Source organism: Marmota marmota, unplaced genomic scaffold (assembly GCF_001458135.2).
Source record: "Marmota marmota marmota unplaced genomic scaffold, marMar, whole genome shotgun sequence".
In the NCBI taxonomy this organism is placed as follows: Eukaryota; Metazoa; Chordata; class Mammalia; order Rodentia; family Sciuridae; genus Marmota; species Marmota marmota.
In genome coordinates this window covers 27,349,274-27,373,016 of record NW_025999853.1, presented here as the reverse complement: position 1 = coordinate 27,373,016, position 23,743 = coordinate 27,349,274, and the positions used below count along the sequence as shown (strand labels likewise).

Here is a 23,743-nt window from a genome sequence, read left to right as displayed (position 1 = left end):
AATGAAAGCCATGTAAAAAATATTATTTTGTTAAAGCTTAATTAAGAAATAATTAAGATCTCATAATATTCACCTGCATTAAGTGTACAGTGTCATGATCTTATTATATTTAGAGTTTTGTAATCATAAGACTACAACTTTGGAACATCACCCCCCAAATAATTCCCTTGTGTCCATTATAGTTACTTCACATGCCCATCTCCAGCCATACCCAACCATTCATCTATTTTTTGTCTTAACGCTCTGTCTTTTCTGGATACTTCATTAACATGGAATCATACAATTTTGTGGCTGTTTTCTTTCACTTAGCATGATGCTTTCCATTTTATTTCTCTGTATACCAATCATTTGCTACTTGTTATTTCTGAATAGCATTTACTTGCACAGATACACAATATTTTGTTTTTCCTTTTACCAGTTGAGGTATTTTTGTGCTGTTTTCATTTATTGTCTGTTATAAATAATGCTGCTATGAACATTTGTGAACAGGCTGTATGTGGACATATGCTTTTGTTTCTCTTGATTAGGTCTCTAGAAGTGGAGATTTATGCTTGTTTTCTTTTTTAAAGAAACAGCCAAATTATTATTGACCATGGTTATATTATATCATATGCCAATTAGTAATATACTGAAGTCCTAGATTCTCTACAACATCACTAACACTTGGTATTTCCTTTTGATTATATTCTAGTGGATGTGCTATGCAATCTCATTGTGGTTCCAATTTGAAATTTCTAATTAATATAGGTGTTGAGAATATTTTATGACCTTATTGATATCCAGTTACTATCACTGGTAAAATGTATATCCAAATTGTTTACCCATTTTTAATTGGATTGTCTTCTTTTTATTGACTTGTGGGAATTCTTTATCAATTATGAATACAAGTCCTCATTCAGATTTACAATGAGAAAATATTTTCTAGTTGTACTTATATTTTCATACTCTAAGTGTCTTTTAAAGTATGTATATTTTCTAATTTGATGAAGCCTATCTTGCCTGTTTTTTTATTGACTATGCTTTCAGTGCCATCTAAGAAATTTTTGTGTAATCCAAGGTCTCAAAGATTTTTGTCCTATTTTTCTTCTATAGTATGTATGATATCATTCCTATATTTAGGTTATTTATTAATCATTTTTAAGATTTTTTGGTTATTCTGGGTCCTTTGCCTTTTCATACACATTTCTAAATCAACATATCCTTTCCTAAAAAAAAAAAAAGCCTGCTGAAGTTTTGATGAAATTGTGTAACATTATAGACAATTTGGGCATATGCAGCATTTTAATAATATCGAGGGCTAGATGCTCAGTGGTAGAATGTTTGACTAGCGTGTGCAAGTTCCCCTAGGCTTGATCCCCAGCACTGAAATCAATCAGTCAATCAATCAATCAATCTAGTTCTCCAAAACATGAACATACATTTTCTCTCCATCTTTCTAGATCTTTTAAAATTTCTCTTAATAATGTCCTCTAGCTTTTACTGTGCAAATCTTACACATATTTCATTATATTTATTCTTAAATAGTTTATTATTTTTAATGTTATTATGGATTGAACCGTTTTCTTAAGTTTATTTTTTGAGTGTTCTTTTGTACTTTATGGAAATATAATCAATTTTTTTTAATTCATCTATTATTCTTGACCACACACAACTCATTTATTAGTTATAGTGAGTTTTCTTTGTGAACTTGCAAGAATTTTAAGAAAGGGAGTATTATAATCAGATTTGCATTTTAAATAGATAATTCTGCAGCTATAAGGAGCGTGCATCTGAAGGAGAAAACACTACAAGAAAGGAGATAACTTTTCAACAGTGTCAGAACAGTTACTGACATCCAGAATCCAAGCTGGAATATATAATAAAACAATGAGTCTATCAGAAAATAATATAAGAAAGAGAATATTTTTTTTCACAGAAATGGGTATGTTTATTCTAAGAAAATTATTTTAAGTGTCTTCAATTAATTACATTTATTGTACTTATTGAAGCTCATGAACTTCTGCTTTCAGCAGTGGCAGACTGAAATGTGGCTAAGCTTTACTGATGAGGACAAGTAGAAGAGTTGGGCACTTTAAAAAATAATAATAATAATTCTCTTGTGAACTAAGCAAACACATAGTGGAGGTTGGAGAGTTTGGGATCTAGGGAAAAGGATAAACTCAGGCATTTAGCACTGGTTTTTCCTTTCAGAGAAGCTAGCTCTGCACATTGGCAGCTTCGTGGGGCTAAAAAAGTAGACATAGGGATTACATTCTGACAAGATGCAGTGGGCCTAATTAATCCTTCTCATTTGGAATTGAGACTTCTAAGGACTTTACCATAGAGGTCACAATAGCCGGAGGGTGGGCCTTCCCAGAATTATTTGTATTGAAAGTAATTGAGGATTAATATTTTCCCAGGCATCTGACCTAAACAAATAACTTTCCCTATGGAAGAAAATAATAATGTCCTAGAACTAAAGTGACTTCTATTAACAAATGTGCAAATAAAATGACTGCCACAGAGTAAAAAATAACCATGCACAAGAGATGAGAAGACAGTAAGAATAAACAATGCACAAGTAGATTAAAACAGAGTATAAGAGCTCCAGGTATTGAAGTTATTTGGAAGAATTAAAATAGCTCTGTTTACAGGGCTCAAGGTGATAAAAGACAAAATTACAAAACAAAAAACAAATGGAAATTGTAAAATTTTAAAGGATAATGATCACAACAAAGAACCAGATGTGTTCAATAACAGATTTGGTGCAGCAGAGGAAATTAGTGAACCAAAAGGTAAATCTGAAAATAAAACTCTAAATGAATCATGTAGAGAAAAATGGATAGAAAATACAGAAGAAAGGGGAAGATGAAAAGAAGACAAAATGGAAGAACTATGTATTTTTGCATTCCAACATGAGATGAAAGACAGAATGTGACAGCAGCAATATTTAAAGAAATGACTAAATATTTTCCCAAACTTATAAAAGACATGGAGTCAGAATGTCAATAATTCCTATGATCGCTAAGGAGGAGAAATATGCAGGTTTAGATACATCAAATTTACTTCTAAAAATAATCTTTAAAGCAGCCCAAAAGAAAAACAAAATGATAGTTTACCCTTAAAGAGGCAACAATTAAATTGACAACTTCCTTCTAACACTAAAAGTCAGAATAAAATGATGTGCTGAATATCAAAAGAAAAAATACTGTTCACTTAAATTCAAAATCCAGTGCAAACATCCTTTAGTAATAAAGGTGAAATAAAGATATTTTCTGAAAAATCTTAAGCGAAGAAAATTATTTTATCTACAGACCTCTGCTAAAGAAAATATTGGCAGCTGTTTCTCAGTTGAAAGAAATAATGGCACTGCTGGAAGACTTGAGATACAAAAAGAATGATTAGTAATGTAGATGATAAATGTGTGAATGAATCTAAAGGAATACATCCTGCAAAAAAAACCAAAGTATTCACATATTCCATATAGGGAAATACATATTAAGAATTATACTCTGGAGCTGGGGATGTGGCTCAAGCGGTAGGTTCGATCCTCAGCACCACATACAAACAAAGATGTTGTGTCCGCTGAAAAATAAAAAATAAATATTAAAAAAATTCTCTCTCTCTCTCTCTCTCTCACTCACTCTCTCTCTTTAAAAAAAGAAAGAAAGAAAAAAAGAATTATACTCCGTGCCTGGCGTGGTGGTAGTGGTGTATGCCTATAATCCCAGCAGCTTGGGAGGCTGTGGCAGGAGGATCACAGCACAGGTTCAAAGCCAACCTCAGCAAAAGTGAGATGCTAAGCAACTCAGTGAGATCCTCTCTCTCTATAAAACACAAATTAGGGCTGGGTGTGTGGCTCAGTGGTCAAGTGCCCCTGAGTTCAATCTCCAGTACCCACCCCCCGAAAAAACAAAAGAATTATACTTTGTGAAATGCACATTGCAATTTTTAGGTTAACTATTGAAATAGTAGGAGTGTAAAACTCTCAGAGTAATGCAGGGAAAAGTGGAACAATGAAAACATATTTAATCAACTCAAAGAAAGCATAAACAAGTAATAAAAGGAATACAGGACAGGAAAATAGAAAAAACGTTAGAAACATAAGTGAAGTCCAAGTAAACAAGATTGTGAGACCACATAGGACAACAATCCAGAAATTATTTGCTATTTGTAGAAAATATATTTAAGAACACAGACTTGTTGAAAGTATATGCATAAAAATATTATGCAAACACTAATAAAAAACAAATTTGCCATAATATGATCACTACAGGTATGTAAATGTAAGGGAATATACCTGTCCATGAAGGCAAAGGACACTTCATAATGATAGAAGATTCAATTGTCCATGAAATTATAAAAATGATGAACCTGAATGAAAAAAGAGCAGCCCCAAAACATATGCCAAAAATATATTTTAAAAAATTGCAAGATCTAGAAAATATACAATCATAGTGGGAGACACTAAAACTTGTGATTATACAAACAAAATCTCATTTAAAACAGCAAAAGAAGTTATACTTTTAGAAAATTAATTAAGTTTACTGAAGAAGGCTACTAAAAGTTGTGATTTTAGAAGTCAGATTTTTTTCTGTACAAAGATATTGATTAGTTCACTTTAGCCCAAGCAGCATAATCTGCTACTGAATATTTGTCCAGATTGAATATAGTTCAGAGGGCTGTATTCTGATGGCAGAATGGATCAAACAATTGCTAACAAAATTTTTTAAATGTTTTTAATTTTACTTGTTTTCTACAGGTAAAATTAACAAACATCAAATAATCATGCTATTTGGGACTGATTTTATCTCCTTTGTGTTAGAAATAGATGATTAGGTAAATATTTATCATGAAAAACTTGAAAATAAATTTATTATTTTTAAAAACTAGCTCAATTAATGATTATAAATTGCCAACATATAAATGTGTCTTGTAAAGTTTTACAAGAATAGATAGAAATTTTGATCCACAATATTACACATCTCAATCAAGTAGATTACCTAAAAGTGGACATAAAAAGAGAGCATTATAGGTAAGAATAATCCAGGAAAATTAGCTTACTTGTGTTACAAGGTAGGATCAAATTCTAATCACATACATTCCTGAACAATTCTTCTTATTAACATGAAGGTTAACATAGACTTAGAGGGTAAAGGAACTCTTCAAGCAGAAATCTCCTCTTGGCAAATACCATAGGAATATTAATAATGGTCATTCTTTATACCTGCCTTTGAAGCTATAACAGGTTTTACCTGAGGCCACTTGTCTTCCACAGGGGAGAGAAGAAGGGACCAGACCCAGAGCAAGAAGACTGACCTTCTAACTATAACACATATTCCAAGTTCCAAGGTTAAGGATCTCACCTTTTTAGAAGGCAAAAATGATTTTAAATTTTTATTATTGGAGAAATTTGTCTTAATTCAAGGCCCAAGGAAGAAATTATCAATCATTCAAAATCTTACTCAATAAATTCTATCACATTTGTAAGATATTAGTAGATCTTTAAAAAATATTTAGAAGCATAAGTTAAAGGATAGTTTAAAAAATCAAGCTCTATGTACCTTTGGTCTATTAATCTTCACTTAAATTAACTAACTTAATTTTTATGACAATTGACTAATTGGACAACAAATATTAAGGGTCCACTAAGGGCCATGCAGCAAAAGCTAGTAGAGGGTCACTCTTTTGTAAACAACCTGTGACTAAATTGCAGAGATCCATGCAAAAATTTACACTATAATTAGCTATGGAATGAGAGTCATGTTTACAAAGAAGATAACCACAATCATAATTCAAACCCTTTTTTCACAAACTGGGACACTGTGATAGATCATAGTTGCTATACAGCCTTAAGTCATAAAACCCTCAAGAGAATCATTCAGGAATAATAGTGTGAATTTTGATGTTCCTGTTACTGAATTTAGAATTTCTCCAAAGATTGAGAGAGAGAGAGAGAGAGAGAGATTGAAAGAGAGAGAATTCTATGTTTGCTAACATTAAAAACATCATATTAGACTATAAATTTTAGTAGAAAAATAAATTCAGGATAGAAATTCATCTTGACAATATTAATGGATATTGTTGTCTTTTCCCCTGAGAGAATGAAAAAGAGCAATCAAAAATCACAAACAAAAAAAAAGAGAGCGAGAGAGAGAGAAGTTGAAGGAGGAAAAGGAGAGAGAAAAAAAAGGAGGAGGAACAGAAAATGAAGAAAAAGAGAGAAAGAAAGAAAGAAAATTAGCAATTAAAGCATAAGTTACTTCAAAGAGAAAACCTAATAGAAACATTCTGTCTTTATTTTTGCCCTTCCACAAAATGAACATCAGATAGATCTAGGAAATAGTGGCAACAGAAATATATGCCATGTAACTACCAATACCATTTTTTAAAATGAAAACTGGCTTAGTTTAGGAAATAAATTTCATAGTCAAAGTGCATAAAAAATGTAAAATGAAATGGAATTTGAGTCCAAAAATGTTGGGCTAATATCCTGTATTAAAAGTCATTTACATTCTGATCCCCATTGCTCAGACTAAAATATTCAAAATTCCAGTACCATCTCTCGATATAAACACCCCCTTTATTCTAAAACAATATCGAGATACAATGTTAATGCCAGTCTCGTAGATGGAAGGACTTCAGTGTTGAAGACACGTTGGCCATGAAGCTCCATAAATTGTATTTGTTTTCTTGTTTTACCAAGATTGTTAATATATGCTAAGTATTTTTCTTTGATTGAATGACTTACCAATTAATAAACATAGAGTAAATATCAAGAGAATGTGTTCAACAATCAAAAGAGTGATCTTTGTTTTTATCTATTTAGTGTTTTTTTTTTTTTGAAACATCAATTAAATGCAGATACTGTTATAGGTAGACAATATAGCTGTCAAACGAAAAGAAACACTGGGCTTCACATAATATAGGAACCACTGCAGGGAAAAAAGAAAAATAAGGAAGTCAGAGAAATAAATCATATAGTTTTATGTGGTTGCAAATCCTACAGATTAAAAAAAAATCAGAAGAGGGATTGGGTGTGATAGGGAGGGAATTGCTACAATTTTATAATTTTAAATAGGGTGATATACATGGTCCCCCTGAGAGGATGATGTCTGAGTAAAGACCTGAGGGAGTTAAGAGAGAAAGCTTATAGTTATATAGAGGACAACTTTTTCAAGCACAGAAATAGCCAGTGCAAAGTCCCTAAGGCAGTACAATGTCTGACATGTTGATTGGTGATGTAGAATGAATGAGGTGGAAAATTGTAGATGATTTCAGATAGGAAAAGGAGAAGGTGGAAATGTCAATGTTATAGTCCCAGCTTCATCTAAAGACCTGAGCTTTGAGATTGAAGTGGGAAAATATTTCAGGGACTTAAGCAGATATGAAACAAAATTTGACTTAATTTTTATTGCCCTGAATTAGAATGATAGGTTTAGAAGGACAAAAGCAAAACAGTTGAGAAAATCTCTTATGATTCAGGTAAAGAGATAGTGACCAGTTTTATATACTCTTGGAAGATCAAACTGAGAGACTTTGCTTCTAGATTGAATACAGAATATGAAAAAAGTAAAACACTGAAGTTCTGCCTAAGCCAATGAGGTTGATATTGCTAATAACTGAGATGTAGACAACCAAGATCATGAACTTGGTTGTGAACAAACATGTTAAATTTCTACATTTAATAATAAGAAGAATCTGAAAGGGGAAATGTCTGCATTAGAGATAAAAATTCTGGAGTCATCCACATTAAATGATATTTAAGTCCAGAAGAGAGAGAAGATTATCAGCAATGTTAGCAGAGGCAGAAAGAGGAAGACCATGGGAACTGTACCTGGAAATAAATGATCCTTGATATGACAAGAAGATGAGAAGTTACCATCAATAAATATGGAGACGGGAGCAGAAAGGCAGAAGAAAAGACAGGCAAGGGAGCTGTCCCTCAGCCAATTAAAGAAAGTATGTCAAGAAAGAGAGACTCACTGTGTCTAATACTGCTGATAAATTAAAGAGAAATGAAGACTGAAAATTGTCCTTTGCTGTTAGCAACACAGAGATTGGTGACCATATTCACAAGAGCAGATTAGATGAAGTGAATGGAGTGAATGCCTGGCTAGAATAGATTCAAGAGTAACTGGAAAGAGAGAGATGATAAAAAGAAAGTGTAGGCAATTTTTAAACAATCTATTGCTATAAGGTAAAAGATAAAATGGGACAGTTAGTAGCTTGGTAGAGTGGGAGTGTTAATAGATTTTTTAAAAATATGAGATAAATATAGGAACATATTTTAATGCTGCTGGTTATAATCTAGTAGAGATGGAAACATTCATGATGCAAAAAGAATAATTCACAGGTTTTGTCCTGGAAAAGCAACAGGCAATGGGACCCAGAACTCAGGGAGAAAGCTGGTCTTTCCCCAGAACATAGACAGTTCATCACAGTGGAGAATAAGAGATAATAAAATCACCAAACACAAAACAAAACAAAACAAACAAACCTGTCTGTTTTAAAAATAATTTACAAATAAATTTGATATTCAGTAGAATTTGGGCAGTACCTTATTGCCTTTATGTATTTCTAGGAGCCATAATTTGAACCAAATCTTAAGACAAAAAAAAAAAAAAAACAGAGATATTAGCCACACTATGTTATAAGAATAGAGTCTGACACAAAGCAGACCCAGAAATGATTGTTTAATAAATAGTAATTGTTTATTGAATGTTTATAACTAAATTAATAAAATTAAAATTATACTTTTATAATGACTTAAAATTTGCAAAATCATGCAACAGATTAGAGGGACCTAGAATTTCATGTTTTATCCAATCAATAAATGGGCAAAGGAACTGAACAGACATTTCACAAAAGAACAAATACAATCGATCTACATCTCTGGCAATTAAGAGAAATGCAAATCAACACTACACTGAGATTCTATCTCACTCCAGTCAGAATAGCAATCATCAAGAATACAAGCAACAATAATATTGTAAAGGATGTGGGGGAAAAGGTACACTTACACATTGCTTGGTGTGACCACAACCACTCTGGAAAGCAGTATGGAGATTCTTAAAAACCTAGGAATGGAACCACCATTTGACAGAGTCACCCCATTCCTAGGGTTATACCCATAGGATTTAAAATTAGTACACTACAGTTACACAGACACATCAATGTTTATAGCAGCTCAATTCACAATAGCTAAACTATGGAACCAACTAAGGTACCCTTCAACAGATGAATGGATAAAGAAACTGTGGTATATATGCACAATGGAATATTACTCAGCCTTAATGTCAATGACATTATGACATTTGCCTATAAATGGATGGAACTGAAGAGTAATATGCTAAGCAAAATAAGCCAATCCCAAAGAACCAAAGGTGAATGTTTTCTCTGATATGCAGAGGCTAATTCACAATAAGTTGGGGGGTAGGGAGAATAGAGGGGAGTGAAAGGATGGGAGGGGGCATCGGGGTAGGAATGATAGTAGAATGTATCAGACATTATTACCCTATATGCATATATAATTACACGACGTGTAAATTTACATTATGTACAACCAGAGAAATGAAAAGTTATACTCTGTTTATATATGATGTGTCAAAAATGCATTCTACTGTAATGTATAACTAATTAGAACAAATAAAAAATATTTTAAAAAGAAAAAATAGAATTCCGTGTTTCATACAAAAGTAATTATCTTAGAAATTCAATTATTTTGCAGTGTCTTAAAATTTAGTTAAGTTAAAGCTGAAATCTAGGTACTATACATTCTAGTTAATACTTTTTCATATAACTCATACTCTCTTGCTTATGTAATTAATTGGCTATAAAGTATGCTCAGTACAAAAGAGACAAATTCATGGTGGCATACATATCAGAATTTGAGACCCTTGTATAATACATGCAGTACATTTATGCTAACTCTGATAAGCATTTCACATCTCCTTTGTAATAAATTTGTTTATCTTACTAGAATTCATAAATAGTCTTGAGAAATTCTATCAATAGCTCAGGTCTCCTAAAGTCCTAAAGGGTTCCAGATAATTTTTTTTGGGGGGGGTATGGGGGATTGACCAAAGAAACTCAACCATTGACAAACCTCACCAACCCTTTTTTTTTTTTCTTATTTTTGATTTTAAGACAGGGTCTCACTAATTTGGCCTTGATAAGTTACTGAGGCTGGCCTTGAACTTATAATTTTTCTACCTCAGCCTCCTGAGCCACTGAGGTTACAGGTATGCACCACCAAGCCTGATCCAGAGAAGACTACTACTTATTTTAATCAAGATGAACATCATGAGGTAAAAGGGAACACTCAGCAAAAACAAAAGCATGCCTTTAATAGAATCATCATAAACACCACCTACTAACTATGTGGTGTTGAACAAGTTACTTTATATCTTTGTGACTTGTTTTTATCATCTGTGCTATGGAAATAATAGAAACAATCTCATTGGATTGCTTTGATTAAATTGAGATGATGCCTCTAACCAATTTCCTAAGTGATCTAGAATCAGTAACGAACAGATTCTCTTCTGATTCCCTCAGGTAAAGAAATGAGTCCCAAATCAAATTTCAGACAGATACCTTATCTTTTCTACTATGCTTATGAAAGAAATCATTTGTCCTTTTATTTTGGAATTTAACTCTATCCTAATGATTTCAGAGTTCTAGTTCGATTACAAGATAGTGAAATCTACCAAGCTCTGAGTTCCTAGCTCACCTGAACTCATCCTTCCACTCCTGGCCTGATACACGTACACTCAATTCAGGCTCGCTTCAAGTTCTGATGTCTGCATTTAAAGATGGGGACATGATGGTCACTCTTTACTCTGATAACCCCCACTCACAACTGTTTCTGACTCCTCCAGACTCAGTTTCAGAGAAAGGGAAGCTGGGGAAGAAAACTGCAGTGATATGTGGCTGACCTACCTGTCACTCCTGGTCTTGGTTTTCTGGATGGCAGAGGTTTAATCAATGACCTTCCTCCTGGGTGTATTGGTAACTTACACAGAGAACCTATCTATAGGTTGTTCCCAGGTTCACTTGACTTATTCTCATTCTCGTCTCTGGAATTAGTCCTTGACTCTGCTAACCCTGATTCCCCATATGGGAAACTAGGCATCGGACAATCTACTTGCTTCTGAGTTTAAGATGGCCTTAAGAAAGTCTCCTTTTTGATCTTTAAAAATTGCCAATATTTATTTTGACATTGGAGGACTTGAAGCTTGACTGCCATGGACTCTTCAGTCTGCTGTAGAGGCAGGAGAATCTTCAGTCACTGCTACTGCTGTTAGACTTCAGACCCTGTATCCTTCAGCCTCAGGAGGAAACATCAAACTCTGAATGGTTGCCCTGAAGCCACTTTCACATGGCTTAGTAGAATGGAAATCAACCCATGCCCTGTACATGGTGTAGCTCTCCAAGAGCTTTCCAAATTAATTCTGTCCCTATTGTAGCTTCTCCATCTCAGTCTTAAGATGGTGTTTGATCTAATACTAGATTTACTAGTTGGACTATGTTTAAGTATAGCCTGCAAATGAGGCTGTGCACCTCACTGATTTAGTTTTACCTCAAACACAGAGAAATGCTCCCATTTTAACATCTAGATGTTAAAATGAGAGTGTTCAGAAATGTTAGCTATTACAATTAGTCTTAGCTTTATTATTTAACATTTAAGGATTAGCTAGATGAGGAGTTTCCCACAGGAAAGAATTCAGAGTAAAAAGTTGGAATGATTTAAGAACAACAACAGTGGGGTGTCATGAGAGTTAAAAAGGTAGGGATTTATTTTTCTTTTTTTTAAGGAAAGGAGTAATCTTTGTGTTAAATTAAACCTACTGCAATTATCCATTGGTCATTGGTGATGGCAAACATTTTGAAAAGGATATGAGAGACTTCCCAAACTGGAAGTGGAGAATTTGGGAAAACCATTTAGAAGAAAGTAAATAAGTTTATTTTTTCTTTTATAAAAAAGATAAATTGAAAAACTTCCAAAATCTGATAAAGATTGAGGAGACCATGGGCTTTTGGCACTCTCAATTTGTGCTAATGCTCATTATTACCAAATAAAATTGTACAGTTAAGGTTGGCTAGAAATAATGATGATAAAAATATGGTAATAATAACTATAACAATAGTTACATTTAGCATTTATCCAGCATATGCTATCCATACTATCTGTGAGACATTGAACTGACCATTTGATATGTTCTAACTCATTTGTTTCTCATAATGATCCTATGAGGCAGTTTCTATCATTTGAATCAAATATTTAATCAAGGTTATTGAGCTGCAAGTAGCAAGCCAGAGAGAGACCCGGGTTCTTTGCCTGAAGAGTAAAACTTTAAGGTAGAATCTGTCACACTTTGTCAATTTCACCTAAATTGTTTGCATTTTAAAATGTGAAAAGATAAACATATTCCTCTCCTCAAGCAGCCTCCTTTAAACCCTCATCAAAGTATACATGGGCACATCTCAACTTACATTTAAAATAGTTTTTAAAACATTCATTTTTCAAAAAAATTTTTAGTTGTAGATGGACACAATACCTTTATTTATTTATTTGTATGTGATGCTGAGGATAGAACCCAGTGCCTCACCCATACTAGGCAAGTGCTCTACCACTGAGCCACAACCCCAGCCCAACACACACAAACACAAACACACACACACACACACACACACACACACATTCTTGCATCCAATCCTAAGAGTAGACAGTATCCCCTCTTTCCAATTAAGGAAATAAGAGTTTCAGGAAATTCAAAGAACTTACCACTGACTTCTCAGCTAACAAGTAAAAGAACTCCATTGCAAATACCAATCTTCTAACTCAAGTCCAAAGCCTTGAGCCATTCTGTAGATTACTAGTCCCTGCTTCTTTCTCTTCAATATCCCTTATATTTCTATTTTGTTTTCTAGCTCCCTGGTTCAACTTCCTATTACAAACCTCCATTCTTTACGACAAAATTATCATCATCATAAGTTTTCCCTAACACAATAATTACTCAAAAGTCTCTGGTTTCATTTGTGGTAGTTCCATTGTAAGAAGGTCCTGGTGTCTCATCCTCCACCCCCCATGTGTCTATACCCTTTAACATGGAATTTTGAATTGTTTTTCACACTGTCTCTGGGCTTGCTCAGGAGGACTTCCTAAAAATAACTCAAATACAAGCTTAAAAAACACTTCCTTACTTCTTCTTTGCTCTTCCTCCTCTGGCTTGACCATATAAGAAACTGCCACACTAACCTAGTGCTGGATTAAACACAAGGCATAGAGCTGAGTGGCCCTAGTCAGGCCAGCCAAAACCATCCTGAAGCAGACAAAACGCAGATGATATAGAGCTGATAAAAGCCAACCTTGTGCTAGCCAGTGGCAGAAGTTAGCTAAGACAAGATTAGCCAATTCAAGTTGATCAGCTAACTTCCACAAACCCATATTTTTGTAAATCACTGAGATTTTTGTGTTGTTTGTTACATAGTATTATTTAAATACCAGATAACTAATATGTGAATATTACATAATCCATCCAAAATCAAAACAACAGAATAAGGCTTCTTAATAAAAACCTTATGTGGTCACCAATTCATTCAAAATTCTACAGATTATCCTATATGCAAACTCCTATCCTTATCTTTCTCCCTACATATGAATATCCCACACTCCCTTCCTGTTATATAAAACCTCATTTTTATAGTACAACCTTCCATCAAGCAAATCTTTTTGTTATTTTTTCCTATGTAATTCCTATTTAGTCTTTAAAACAAAATAAGACTACCCATTCTTCTTTGTTCAGTTTGGGACCTCAAGCCTAGCCTCAAACAAAGATAGCATAGTTTGAATGTCAGTTCCCCTGTGTCCTTCAGCAAGTTTCTGTCTGCATAGCTTTACTTCCTTACACAGAATATTTGCTGATCTTTTCCAATATTAAAAAAAAAAAACTCTCTAATACCACTTCCCACATGAAGCCTTCTGCAGTTAATCACCTATCACTTTCATAGCTCAGATAATTTCAGTACTTCTATAATCTTCCAATCCACCTACATTTTTTAAGTAATTCTATTTTCTATGCTCTCTTGGAGTCACACTATTGCTACTTTTCCCCATCCCTTTCTAATCAGGTGTAAACCATTCAGTCATACACAGGAGACCCTCAATACATACTAAACAAAGTGACGGAAAGAATGGTTAAAATTTTATATATGAAGATTTTTGCAATAGGAAACACAGGCCCCTTATGTCTCCTATAAATATTTCTAATAAGTATGTTAATAACTGACAATTATTTGCTATTTTCAAAAGTGTCTAAATAATTTATTTTTTTCAACATTCAGGTAAATTATCATAATGCTTTATAATAAATATATAGATGTAGGAATAAGTTAATCTTTTGATATTCTGGATAACATAAATGCAAGCATTTTAATGTTTAATGCTTTATAAATTAATTAACTTTTACTGGTATCATTTTTTTTTGAATCATCATAAACCGCCCTGTGAGGTATTATTATTAAGCCCTTTTTGTAGCATGGATATCAGAAGTCCTGACTCAGGTAGGTGACATGTGATAGAGGAACAATACAAACTAAACCTTTCTATTTCTAGTTTATATGTGTTTCTATATCACAATGCATATATTTGGTTCCATTTTTACCTGAAAAGCCCTCACTATAGGCCTGGTACTCTTGAGGTGCAGAGGGTTATGGATGACTGAGATATGATCCTGTTCTCCAGGAATTTAGAGTTTAGGCTGAGATCAGGTACATAAGCAGATAATTTAATTAAATGTGATGAATGATAGGGGTAGCTAAGACAGGAATGAAATTGGGGTTCAGAAAAATAATTCCTGGGGAAGATCAAACCTTATCTAGGATGAGAAACTAGCCAAACAAAGGCACTGGGGAAGAACATCATAGACACAGAGATGAATATTCATGAAGGGAGAAGACTGGCACAGCCTGGAGTCTATGGGGTACTACAAACAGTACTATTTAGCACACAATGTGACATAATTACAAAAGGGGAGTGTTAAGAGATGGAGTAAAGAAGTTCAAAGCTAGGTCAGCATTGTGGTGGTGGCTCACACCTGTAATTCCAGCAGCTCCAGAGGCTGAGGCAGAAGGATCATGAGTTCAAAGCCAGCCTCAGCAACAGCGAGGTGCTAAGCAACTCAGTGAGATCCTGTCTCTAAATAAAATACAAAATAAGCCTGGGGTGTGGTTCAATGGTCGGTCGAGTACCCCTGCATTCAATCCCTGGTACCGAAAGTAAATACATAAATAATTAAAAAAGAAAAAAGAAGTTCAAGGCCAGATGCTGAAGGAATAGCAAAGAATTGAGGGATGTGAGAATTATTTAAGAGGTTAAGGAATCTCAGGTAAATGGGTAAGGAATTAGGGCAGAGACAGTGGAAAGTAGAAGGCACAGGATGACAGAATTGGGGGCACATTGAACGTGAGGGTCTGTGAACCATTAAAATGTATCTGCACATTTAAAAGATGAATAATGGAGTGTATAGCTTAGAAACATTGGGCCTGGAGATGTGGAATGACCAGTGCTCTTAAACACAGAGACATCCAAACACATAAAGAAACATTGAACACTGGCTACAAAACAACTTGCATGCTGAGGATTGTTAAAATTATTGGTGTCTTTCTTCATAAAGGAATAACAGGACAGGAAGTAACTTAAAGCAGAGCTCCAAATCACTAACATCAACAAACATTTCACGGGCTATTTAAAAATTTTGTCTCTGCTTTCATTTCTGTTTGCTAAAATTGTTTTTTTTTAATGCTACTGTACTAGATTTCAATTTTATATGTTTCTGCCTCAAACCCCAAATATATAGTAGTCATTTTTCCTTCAGTTAAGTGTAAACTATAATGCCACCAAACAGTTCAGGTGTATTGCTTGCAAAATATTATACAGCATTCAAAGGTACCAATGAATGAGGAATATTTCTTGATTACTTGCAGAAAATATATCCCTCATGGTACAGATTAGGTTACTAAATATTTTGGTGTTTTAAAAAGTGATAGGGTCATCACTGTCTTTAAGGACCTGTGGATTTCCAGGAATATTTATAATAGTAGAATACAAATCAATGTTGAAATTTATGTGACAAAGTATATGTAAACTATATTGGAATCATAGCCATCTAAATATAAAAGCTAAAATCTCTAAAGTACAATTCCAAAATTCATATACTCTGAGAACTATATTTTATTTGTACGTATATAGCAAACTTCATTAATGGCAAAACCAGATCTGTGCTAACATGAGACTATTTCTTGTGTTTATTTTTCCCATGAAGTAGAAATATTCAAAGGATTCTCTTCAGAAATAAGTGTATATAAATATGTTTTCCCATAACCCTTCTGGGGAAAATTTCATAATATACATTTATATACATGCAGAAATGAGGAAAATTCGGAACTCCAAAACACAACTTACAAGTAGTTTAAATAACAAAGTGTGTATTAATATAAAAAATCAAAAATTACATTATAGATGGCATTATAATCTAGATATTTAATTCAACTGAGTTGCTAGGATAGTTTTCATTCTTGTAATTTTGAGTAAACATTGATTCACACAAGGTAGTTCTTTGTGAAAATATTTTTCAGTTTTTTTCCTTTTTTCCCCCCAAAGCATCCTGTCTTAATACTTCATTTTTACAACAAACTTATGAAATTGTCACATTTTTTATGAAAGGGGCAAAAATTTAAAAACTCAAATTATTCTTAGAATCATTTTAACAGGGTTAGGACTAAAGTCAAAAAATTAGGTTATGGGGCTGGAGTTGTAGCTCAATGATAGAGCGCTTGCCTTGTATGTGTGGGGCACTGTGTTCTATTCCCAGCACCACATATAAATAAGCAAATAAAATAAAGGTCCATCAACAACTAAAAAAAAAAAAAATTAAATTTAGGCTTAAGTAAAATATAGAAAGACAAAGGCAGGAAGGATATATGCTGAATCTTACAAATGAGATTGAATTATTGACTTCCAAGAGAGTGTGGGGGAAATGGGAATACTCTACAGAATTTATGCAATTTAACTAAAAATGTTAGTTGATTGCTACCCAAGTACATATTGAAGTTATATTGAACTTGTGCCAAATATACAATTGTAGGTTTCTTTAATGAAACACTGTATCCAAAAGACAAATGACTACCATTTTATCCTTGACACAGAAGATGAAGAATAGTGTGATTGGTAACAGGACCCCACTTTAACAATAGCAATATCCAATTCAAAATTCCTAGAGTTAGAAGCATGATGCTGATAGTTCTAGAAATCCCCTTATAAAGAACAATTGCAAAGACTAAAATTTGTACCTTGAAATTTTCATTCTTGGAGAAGGTTGGATAATTGCCTTTTGAAACAAATTAACACATTCTGTGTGATTAAATAAACCAGTCTTTTCAACAGGTGAGAGTTATTTTAAACATTACTTCATCTCAACACACACAAAAAAATTAACCGAAAATGTTAAGGACTGAAAAAGGAGTTATTCACATGGGTTTTAGTTATTCCCAATATGGTGAGACAGAGGGGTTTTGGTATCCTTTCTATTCTGAGAGTCATAAATATCTCAATATAACACTGCAAGTTACTAATATAGCAGGGTTTAGAATTTAATCAACTTTAATTGTATAGTTTTCAATATTTCTGAAAAGACATGTGCTAGTATCATAATTTCATGGAGAACAGCCAACTCTTTAATGTTCACTATATTGTCTTTTAAGTAGAAGGCAAATCAAACATGTAATTGGAAGAAAATTGTAGTGGTGATGACTATTAAAAATCTGAATGACATCCTATTTTTCCTCATACCTAAAAGAAGCAAAATTATACAATTCTTCAGTAAGTAAATTGACCCTTATCATTAACTCTGCATATAAATAAGTTTTCAACCACCAAAATTTCTTAGTTTTTTTCTATAAAATAAAAAGACTGACAGAAACATATTTAAAAATAATAATGTAACAATATTAAATTTGTGTAAATAATGAATTTTGTCTTTTTCTCAACTTTCAAAATCTTTTTAAAATAAGAAAAAAGTAGTTGAAGTTTTCTGTTGTTGTTTGTTTTGGTGGGAGTAGAGATCAAGCCCAGGCCTTGTGCATGTTAGACCAGCACTCTACCATTGGGCTGCAGCCTCAACCCCCCAGTTGAAGATTTTTTTGAAAGGAAAAGGCAATATATCAATAATTCTAATACAGCAGGTATTAGGCATTTTAAAAGAAAGACAGATAAAACAATAATTCACAGTAGACTTGGAAACTACTACCAAGAAAGACCACATTACTAAAAATTAAAAATAGATATTTCCAAACATCACAATTGTGTTTAAAATGCAAGAAAGATAAAACTGTCTTCACAATCAGGCAATTAAAAACTAATCAACAAGTGGTTTTGTACCTCTACCAAAACAAACAGATAAGATTGTCAAGAAAGAGACCAGATGGGAACTCAAGTTTCACACATCCCCTCCTCATCAATATTCCATGATTTTGTTTGATGCAAGGCTTCATATAAATTAATTCTTTATTCTTAAATATTTCCTACCAAAAAAAAGCATTTTATATATAATAAGTGGAAAAGTAAGAATAGGAATAAAGCAAATCTTTTAGAAACCCTATCCCATTTTCAATTCCAACAGGAAGGACAAATGGCACTAGAAGCATACCTGTGGCAGGGCTGAATTTAGCTGTCTCTGGAGCGAATCTCTGTCATAGATGACATCCTGAAGCCTTTGCTGAGCAAGTGAGAGGCTTTCCTGGGTCTCGCGGAGGGTGTCCAGCAGACGATCTCTTTCATCTAGCATATTCACCATCAGCTGCTCAAAATGGGAGTCTGAGTCCGAGCCACTGCTTTGGGACCCCCTTTGGCTCATTGGGGTGTCCTCATTAATCGTGGGCATCACTTCACACATCATTGCTTAAAAAAAGTAAAGGGGAATCTTGGTAAAGAAGTGATTCCAATAATGCCTCCTGGTTATCATCACACTATACTCTTGGCAGCGCATTAGCTTCACTACCTTTCCTTCCCCCTACTCATTGCCCCAACTCCAAACCAAGCTAAATGTTGTGCTCTCAGTGAAATAGGATCCATTCATTTCCTCCAATCTACATGCTTTTTTTTTTTTTTGGTGTGTGTGTGTGTGTGTGTGTGTGTGTGTGTGGTGCTGGGGATTGAACCCAGGGCTTTGTACATGCAAGGCAAGCTCTCTACCAACTGAGCTATATTCCTAGCCCCTACTTTCTCTTTTCACAATGTCCCATCAACAAAATACATCTTGGTTTCCCCTCTTCCTCTGTTTTCATTTTCTCGATTTATCCCACTCTAATTCAATTTACAGAAACATGCTATTTCAATTATATGTCATCACCTTTCATTTCCTGCAAGTTTACAAATCTTTTACAGTGAGTACCTCTATGTTATTTGTTATTATATTGTCAACAGAAAGCACAGTGTCTGGCACTTAATGAACAGAAAGTAATGATTTTTTGAATGACTTAGGTAATTGAGTGAATCAATATTCACCTTTCATTTAGAAAATCCAAAATATTTGAGTATTAATTTTATATAATGAGCAGCTTTTTCCTCATCTATTCAACAGATGTTCTCACATCAACTACTTTAAATCTTTTTGATCTTAAAACTTTCATTTTATTATTTTTATGTGCTTTCCTCCTGAATTCTTACAGAAGTCTATGCTGAGCTAATAGGTGACACTGACTGTATTACACATAAACTTTATGAAATAGGCTGAGTGCATAAATCTGTTTTGATTATTATACTACTAATTACACTTAATATTCCTTTGTTTCCTGTTAGTTGCATTGTCTGGTTTCCACCCAAGCAATACAAACGAACACTTTCAAATATTCCACAAAACAGATGTGGTAAATTACATTAGCTAATACAGTAACATCACATCTCTGCTGATAATCACAAGCTCCCAGTCATGAAATAAATGAACTGTTCGAAATATTTTTAAATCATTTATTAATTTGATTTAAAATAGACCACACAGAAATGGAAATGCAAAATTGTCCTATTCTGTTGCATCTTAAAAAACAAAAGTCATCACATTTTGTCTTTCATCCTCTATCATCTGTTTAAAAAAAAGTCCAACTCATCTCAATTTCAGTTTTTGTACAAAGGCCAGGAGCTATTAATTAGAGGGCTTGGTTTTGCAGAAGGCTGATGTTGAGAAAGGCTGGTTTGGCTGTTGATCCTGGAGCATTCTTTGGTTTTATAATGCAAGGTTAATTTATTTTTCTGACTACATATTCATATCCTGGGGGAAAACATTTCTGGTGATATTCTCAAATAAAATATCAATATTTACAATTCAGTAGTTAATTACTTTTATATAATTCTTCATATGAATTGGGTTATTGATTAGAAGAGTTTGGTTATTTGTGAATGACTTAGGAACCACTGAGAACCAAGAGAATATTTTTAAAAAGGAAATTATTTTTGTGACTGATAACTTAGGTAAAATATTAAGAAATTGGCAAATTTTAGGATACTTCAAAATGCCTTAAAATTTTGCTCATTACTCAAAACACTGAGCTAAAATAAATACAGATTTTACATATAGAGCAAATTTACACTCGCTCACTCACTCACTCACTCACTCATAAGTTACTCCTTTAGTTAGCAACTTAATACAAAAAACACAAACAATTTGCATTTTCATCAATTTGATTTTCATTCAAAAACTATAACAAAGATGGAAAAAAATTTAACTGCTATAAACAATCTTTACATAATTGAAAAAGAATTAGAAAACAAAATCAATAAAATTCTAACATGTATGCTTATTTAGAACAATTAGTTCACATGCCATGTGTGAAATCAACACACTGTACAGTTGTGTCATTCTGAGAATCCTATGTTTAATGTTTAAGGTTGAAACAAAGTATGGGAAAAGAAATGATAGTACTGTGACAATTTGTGCCAAAACACTAATAGAGTTTAAATTTTAACCTTAGCATTCTTAAGTCATTATTTTATGTCAAATCCTTCTTAAAAGTAAACTATTAGCCCCTCTCCACTTTGGATTACTTAGAAAAACTTTAAATTTCAAGGGAAAACATAACTGTCATGATTGCCCCCAGAACAATTTTCACCTGAATGTAATTTCCTAATTCTACACAACCTCTTGTGGTACCATGGGATATTAGACATTCATAGATTTTAGGTTCTCAGATCAGCATAAAAGGTAGTCTTTGATTTAGTCAGTCAAAAGATGTTATTATGAGAAGCTGCTGGGGGACTTAGAAAGTCTATCAAATCTACATGCAAAAGAATTTGATTCCATTCTACTCCTGAAACATGTAAACCAGAGCAAGTCACTTAATCTCTCAAAACTTCAGTTTTCTCTTCCATAGAGTAGGAATAATAATCGAAGCTTTTTTTAAAAAATCCTATTTTATGTATCCAATAGGTTACCTCACTGGGACAACACAGGAAAATATATAAAGGGCTATTTACAAATCCAAATACTTATTTTCATTAAAAAATAACCAACATTCATCTTTGCAGAAATAATATTATACCTTTGTGACTCTTTTTGCTTCTAGGCCTAAAGGTTTAATTCTAGTGGATACTTTTGAACTCTTCAAATTCAATTTATAAAAATCAAAGTGTGCAAAAGTTATTTAGAAAATAAATGAATACATGTTGCTTTTTCTTTAGTCAACCTAAATATAAAGATCCAAAGTTTTTTTTTTTAATCAAGAAGCAAAGAAAAAAAAGTCTACAAAAAATAAAGCCATTCTTATGAACTAACTTAGTTCTTGCATTAGAACTAGATTCTGTCTAATAACAATTGCAAAATATTTAAATAATCATTGAAATATAGTATACCATTTCTTAAATGCGCATTTTCAGTATTGAAAGCTATTAAAATTTGTACAAAATCTTTTGGAGAAAGGATGACATGTAAAACAACTTGCATGGTCCAAAAGGTTATGGTCATTCAATGGCTTCTGTTTTTCACTCAGATATTCCACTCTTAACTTTTACAGTCATTTTCAGTATTAAAAAGTGCAAATACAGCTTATTTTCTGAAAACCCAGAAAGGGCATACATACAATATACTTGAATATCTGTTTTTTCATCACTTTCTCTCTCCCTAACGTCAACTTGATGTGTCAATTATATTAACCTCATCTAGATATTTATGACTTGATCATTAAATTACTGAGCATTTCAAGACCTACTTAGAAACATTTAATTTTGTTGTGAAAGGAAAAAAAATAATAAGCCTAGTTGGTTTAATTATCCCCGTGCTTAAATTTAGCTCGAATAATTTTATGCCAGGAAAACCAACTCCTATATTCTTAGCGCATAACCTTGACTGTCTTCTAAATCTCTGGTTTCAAAATAAAAGTTTTGAATATCTGCTGGAGTTATTACTCAAGGGATTTCAAAATTTGATGTGTTCCTTAGCAATATATGACACCCAAGCAGTACCTAGTCAGATGCGAGAGTGTTCCAAAGGGTTATTTTTTTCCCCTGTGAATGAATAACTTTACTTAATTCATATCTCTAGGATTTAGATCCTACTACAGGCAAAGATAACATTATTCTCTATAGTGAGTTTCCTCTGCAAAAAAAAATTTAGTCTTAAGAACCATCCCTGCTCCACCTCAGTTAACCCACAAGAGTAATTCAGTAAGAGAAATGCTAGCCATTGTCTGATTACATTACATGAATATTCCTCCTTCTATTTAACTCTTTGAAATCCCCCATCCTCCCGGAGAAATATCATTATCATCTCTAATGGAAGCATTTTCACTTTCTTTGCCCCACTGCCTTTACAGTGGCCAAAGAGCCAGCTCACCGTGCCCACACTGCTGGACAGTTATATTTCAGCCACACCCCCCACCGCCCTGAAGAAGTTGACTTCATAATTTCCACACTAAAATTGTTCATCCTGCCCATCAGTGAGCGAGAATAAGCTGGGCAGGAGGCAGAGAAATCGGAGATGGAGAGAACAGAGAGAAAGCAAAAGCTACCTAACAGTAATCAGTAATCCACAAGGAGGAATTTGCATCTCATCTTCCCTGGGGGCGGGGTGGGGCTGGGGACGTGGTAAAAAATAAAAATAAATAAATAAATAAATCAAGCGAAAGGAAACCGTGTAACTCAAATACAGTTTCTGTACCTAATGTCTGTAATTTCGGGTCCTGCTTCTTCAATGGATCAATGACAACCGCAGTCTCCGGGCTTGACGAGAGGGGAGGCTCACACCCAGCACTCCTGGACCATTTCCCTAGCAACCAGAGGAGAAAGGCAGCTTAGACACACGCGTGCCCCAGCACTCTCCCGGAACGTGCCCCGACTCGGTGGCGTGGCAGCGACTAGGCATCTTCCCGCGGCTCCGTCAGCAGCCAAAAGGAGAAGCGTCCATCGGAAAAATGGCATATTACAAATTTTGCTTTGGGAAGCAGAGCTCGGTTCAGACCATTGTCAAAGAGAGGAGAGGGGGAGGCGGTTCTTAAAGCAGCAGCGGCCCCTTTGCTAGAGCAGCCGCAGCTTCCCCGCGTGCAGCTGGAGCCCTGGGGCGGGGAGCCCAGAACTGGGAGACTGAGGTTGACTTTTTTGGAAACTTAACCAAGCGGGCGCTGCTTCCACCTCCAGTCCGGGCCACCTGGGGTGTGAGGAAGTGTCCCTCCAAACATAAACTTTGGGGGGAAAGGCGTGAGGAGTCTCTGGAAGGGAAGT

The 23,743-nt window shown here is 33.9% G+C and overlaps 1 protein-coding gene across 1 annotated transcript in view; it reads right to left on the bottom strand.

Moving 5' to 3' along the window:
• The window catches only part of Ppfia2 (PTPRF interacting protein alpha 2), a 430,243-nt gene extending 406,790 nt beyond the window's left edge, over window positions 1-23,453 (bottom strand). The window contains exons 1-2 of the mRNA XM_048808220.1: window positions 23,184-23,453; window positions 18,687-18,937 (exon numbers count right to left, since the gene is read on the bottom strand). Of these exons, the coding sequence (XP_048664177.1) occupies window positions 18,687-18,935 (249 nt within the window). The 5' untranslated portion in view covers window positions 18,936-18,937; window positions 23,184-23,453. The remainder of the gene's footprint in view (window positions 1-18,686; window positions 18,938-23,183) is intronic.
• Window positions 23,454-23,743: the final 290 nt, after the last annotated feature.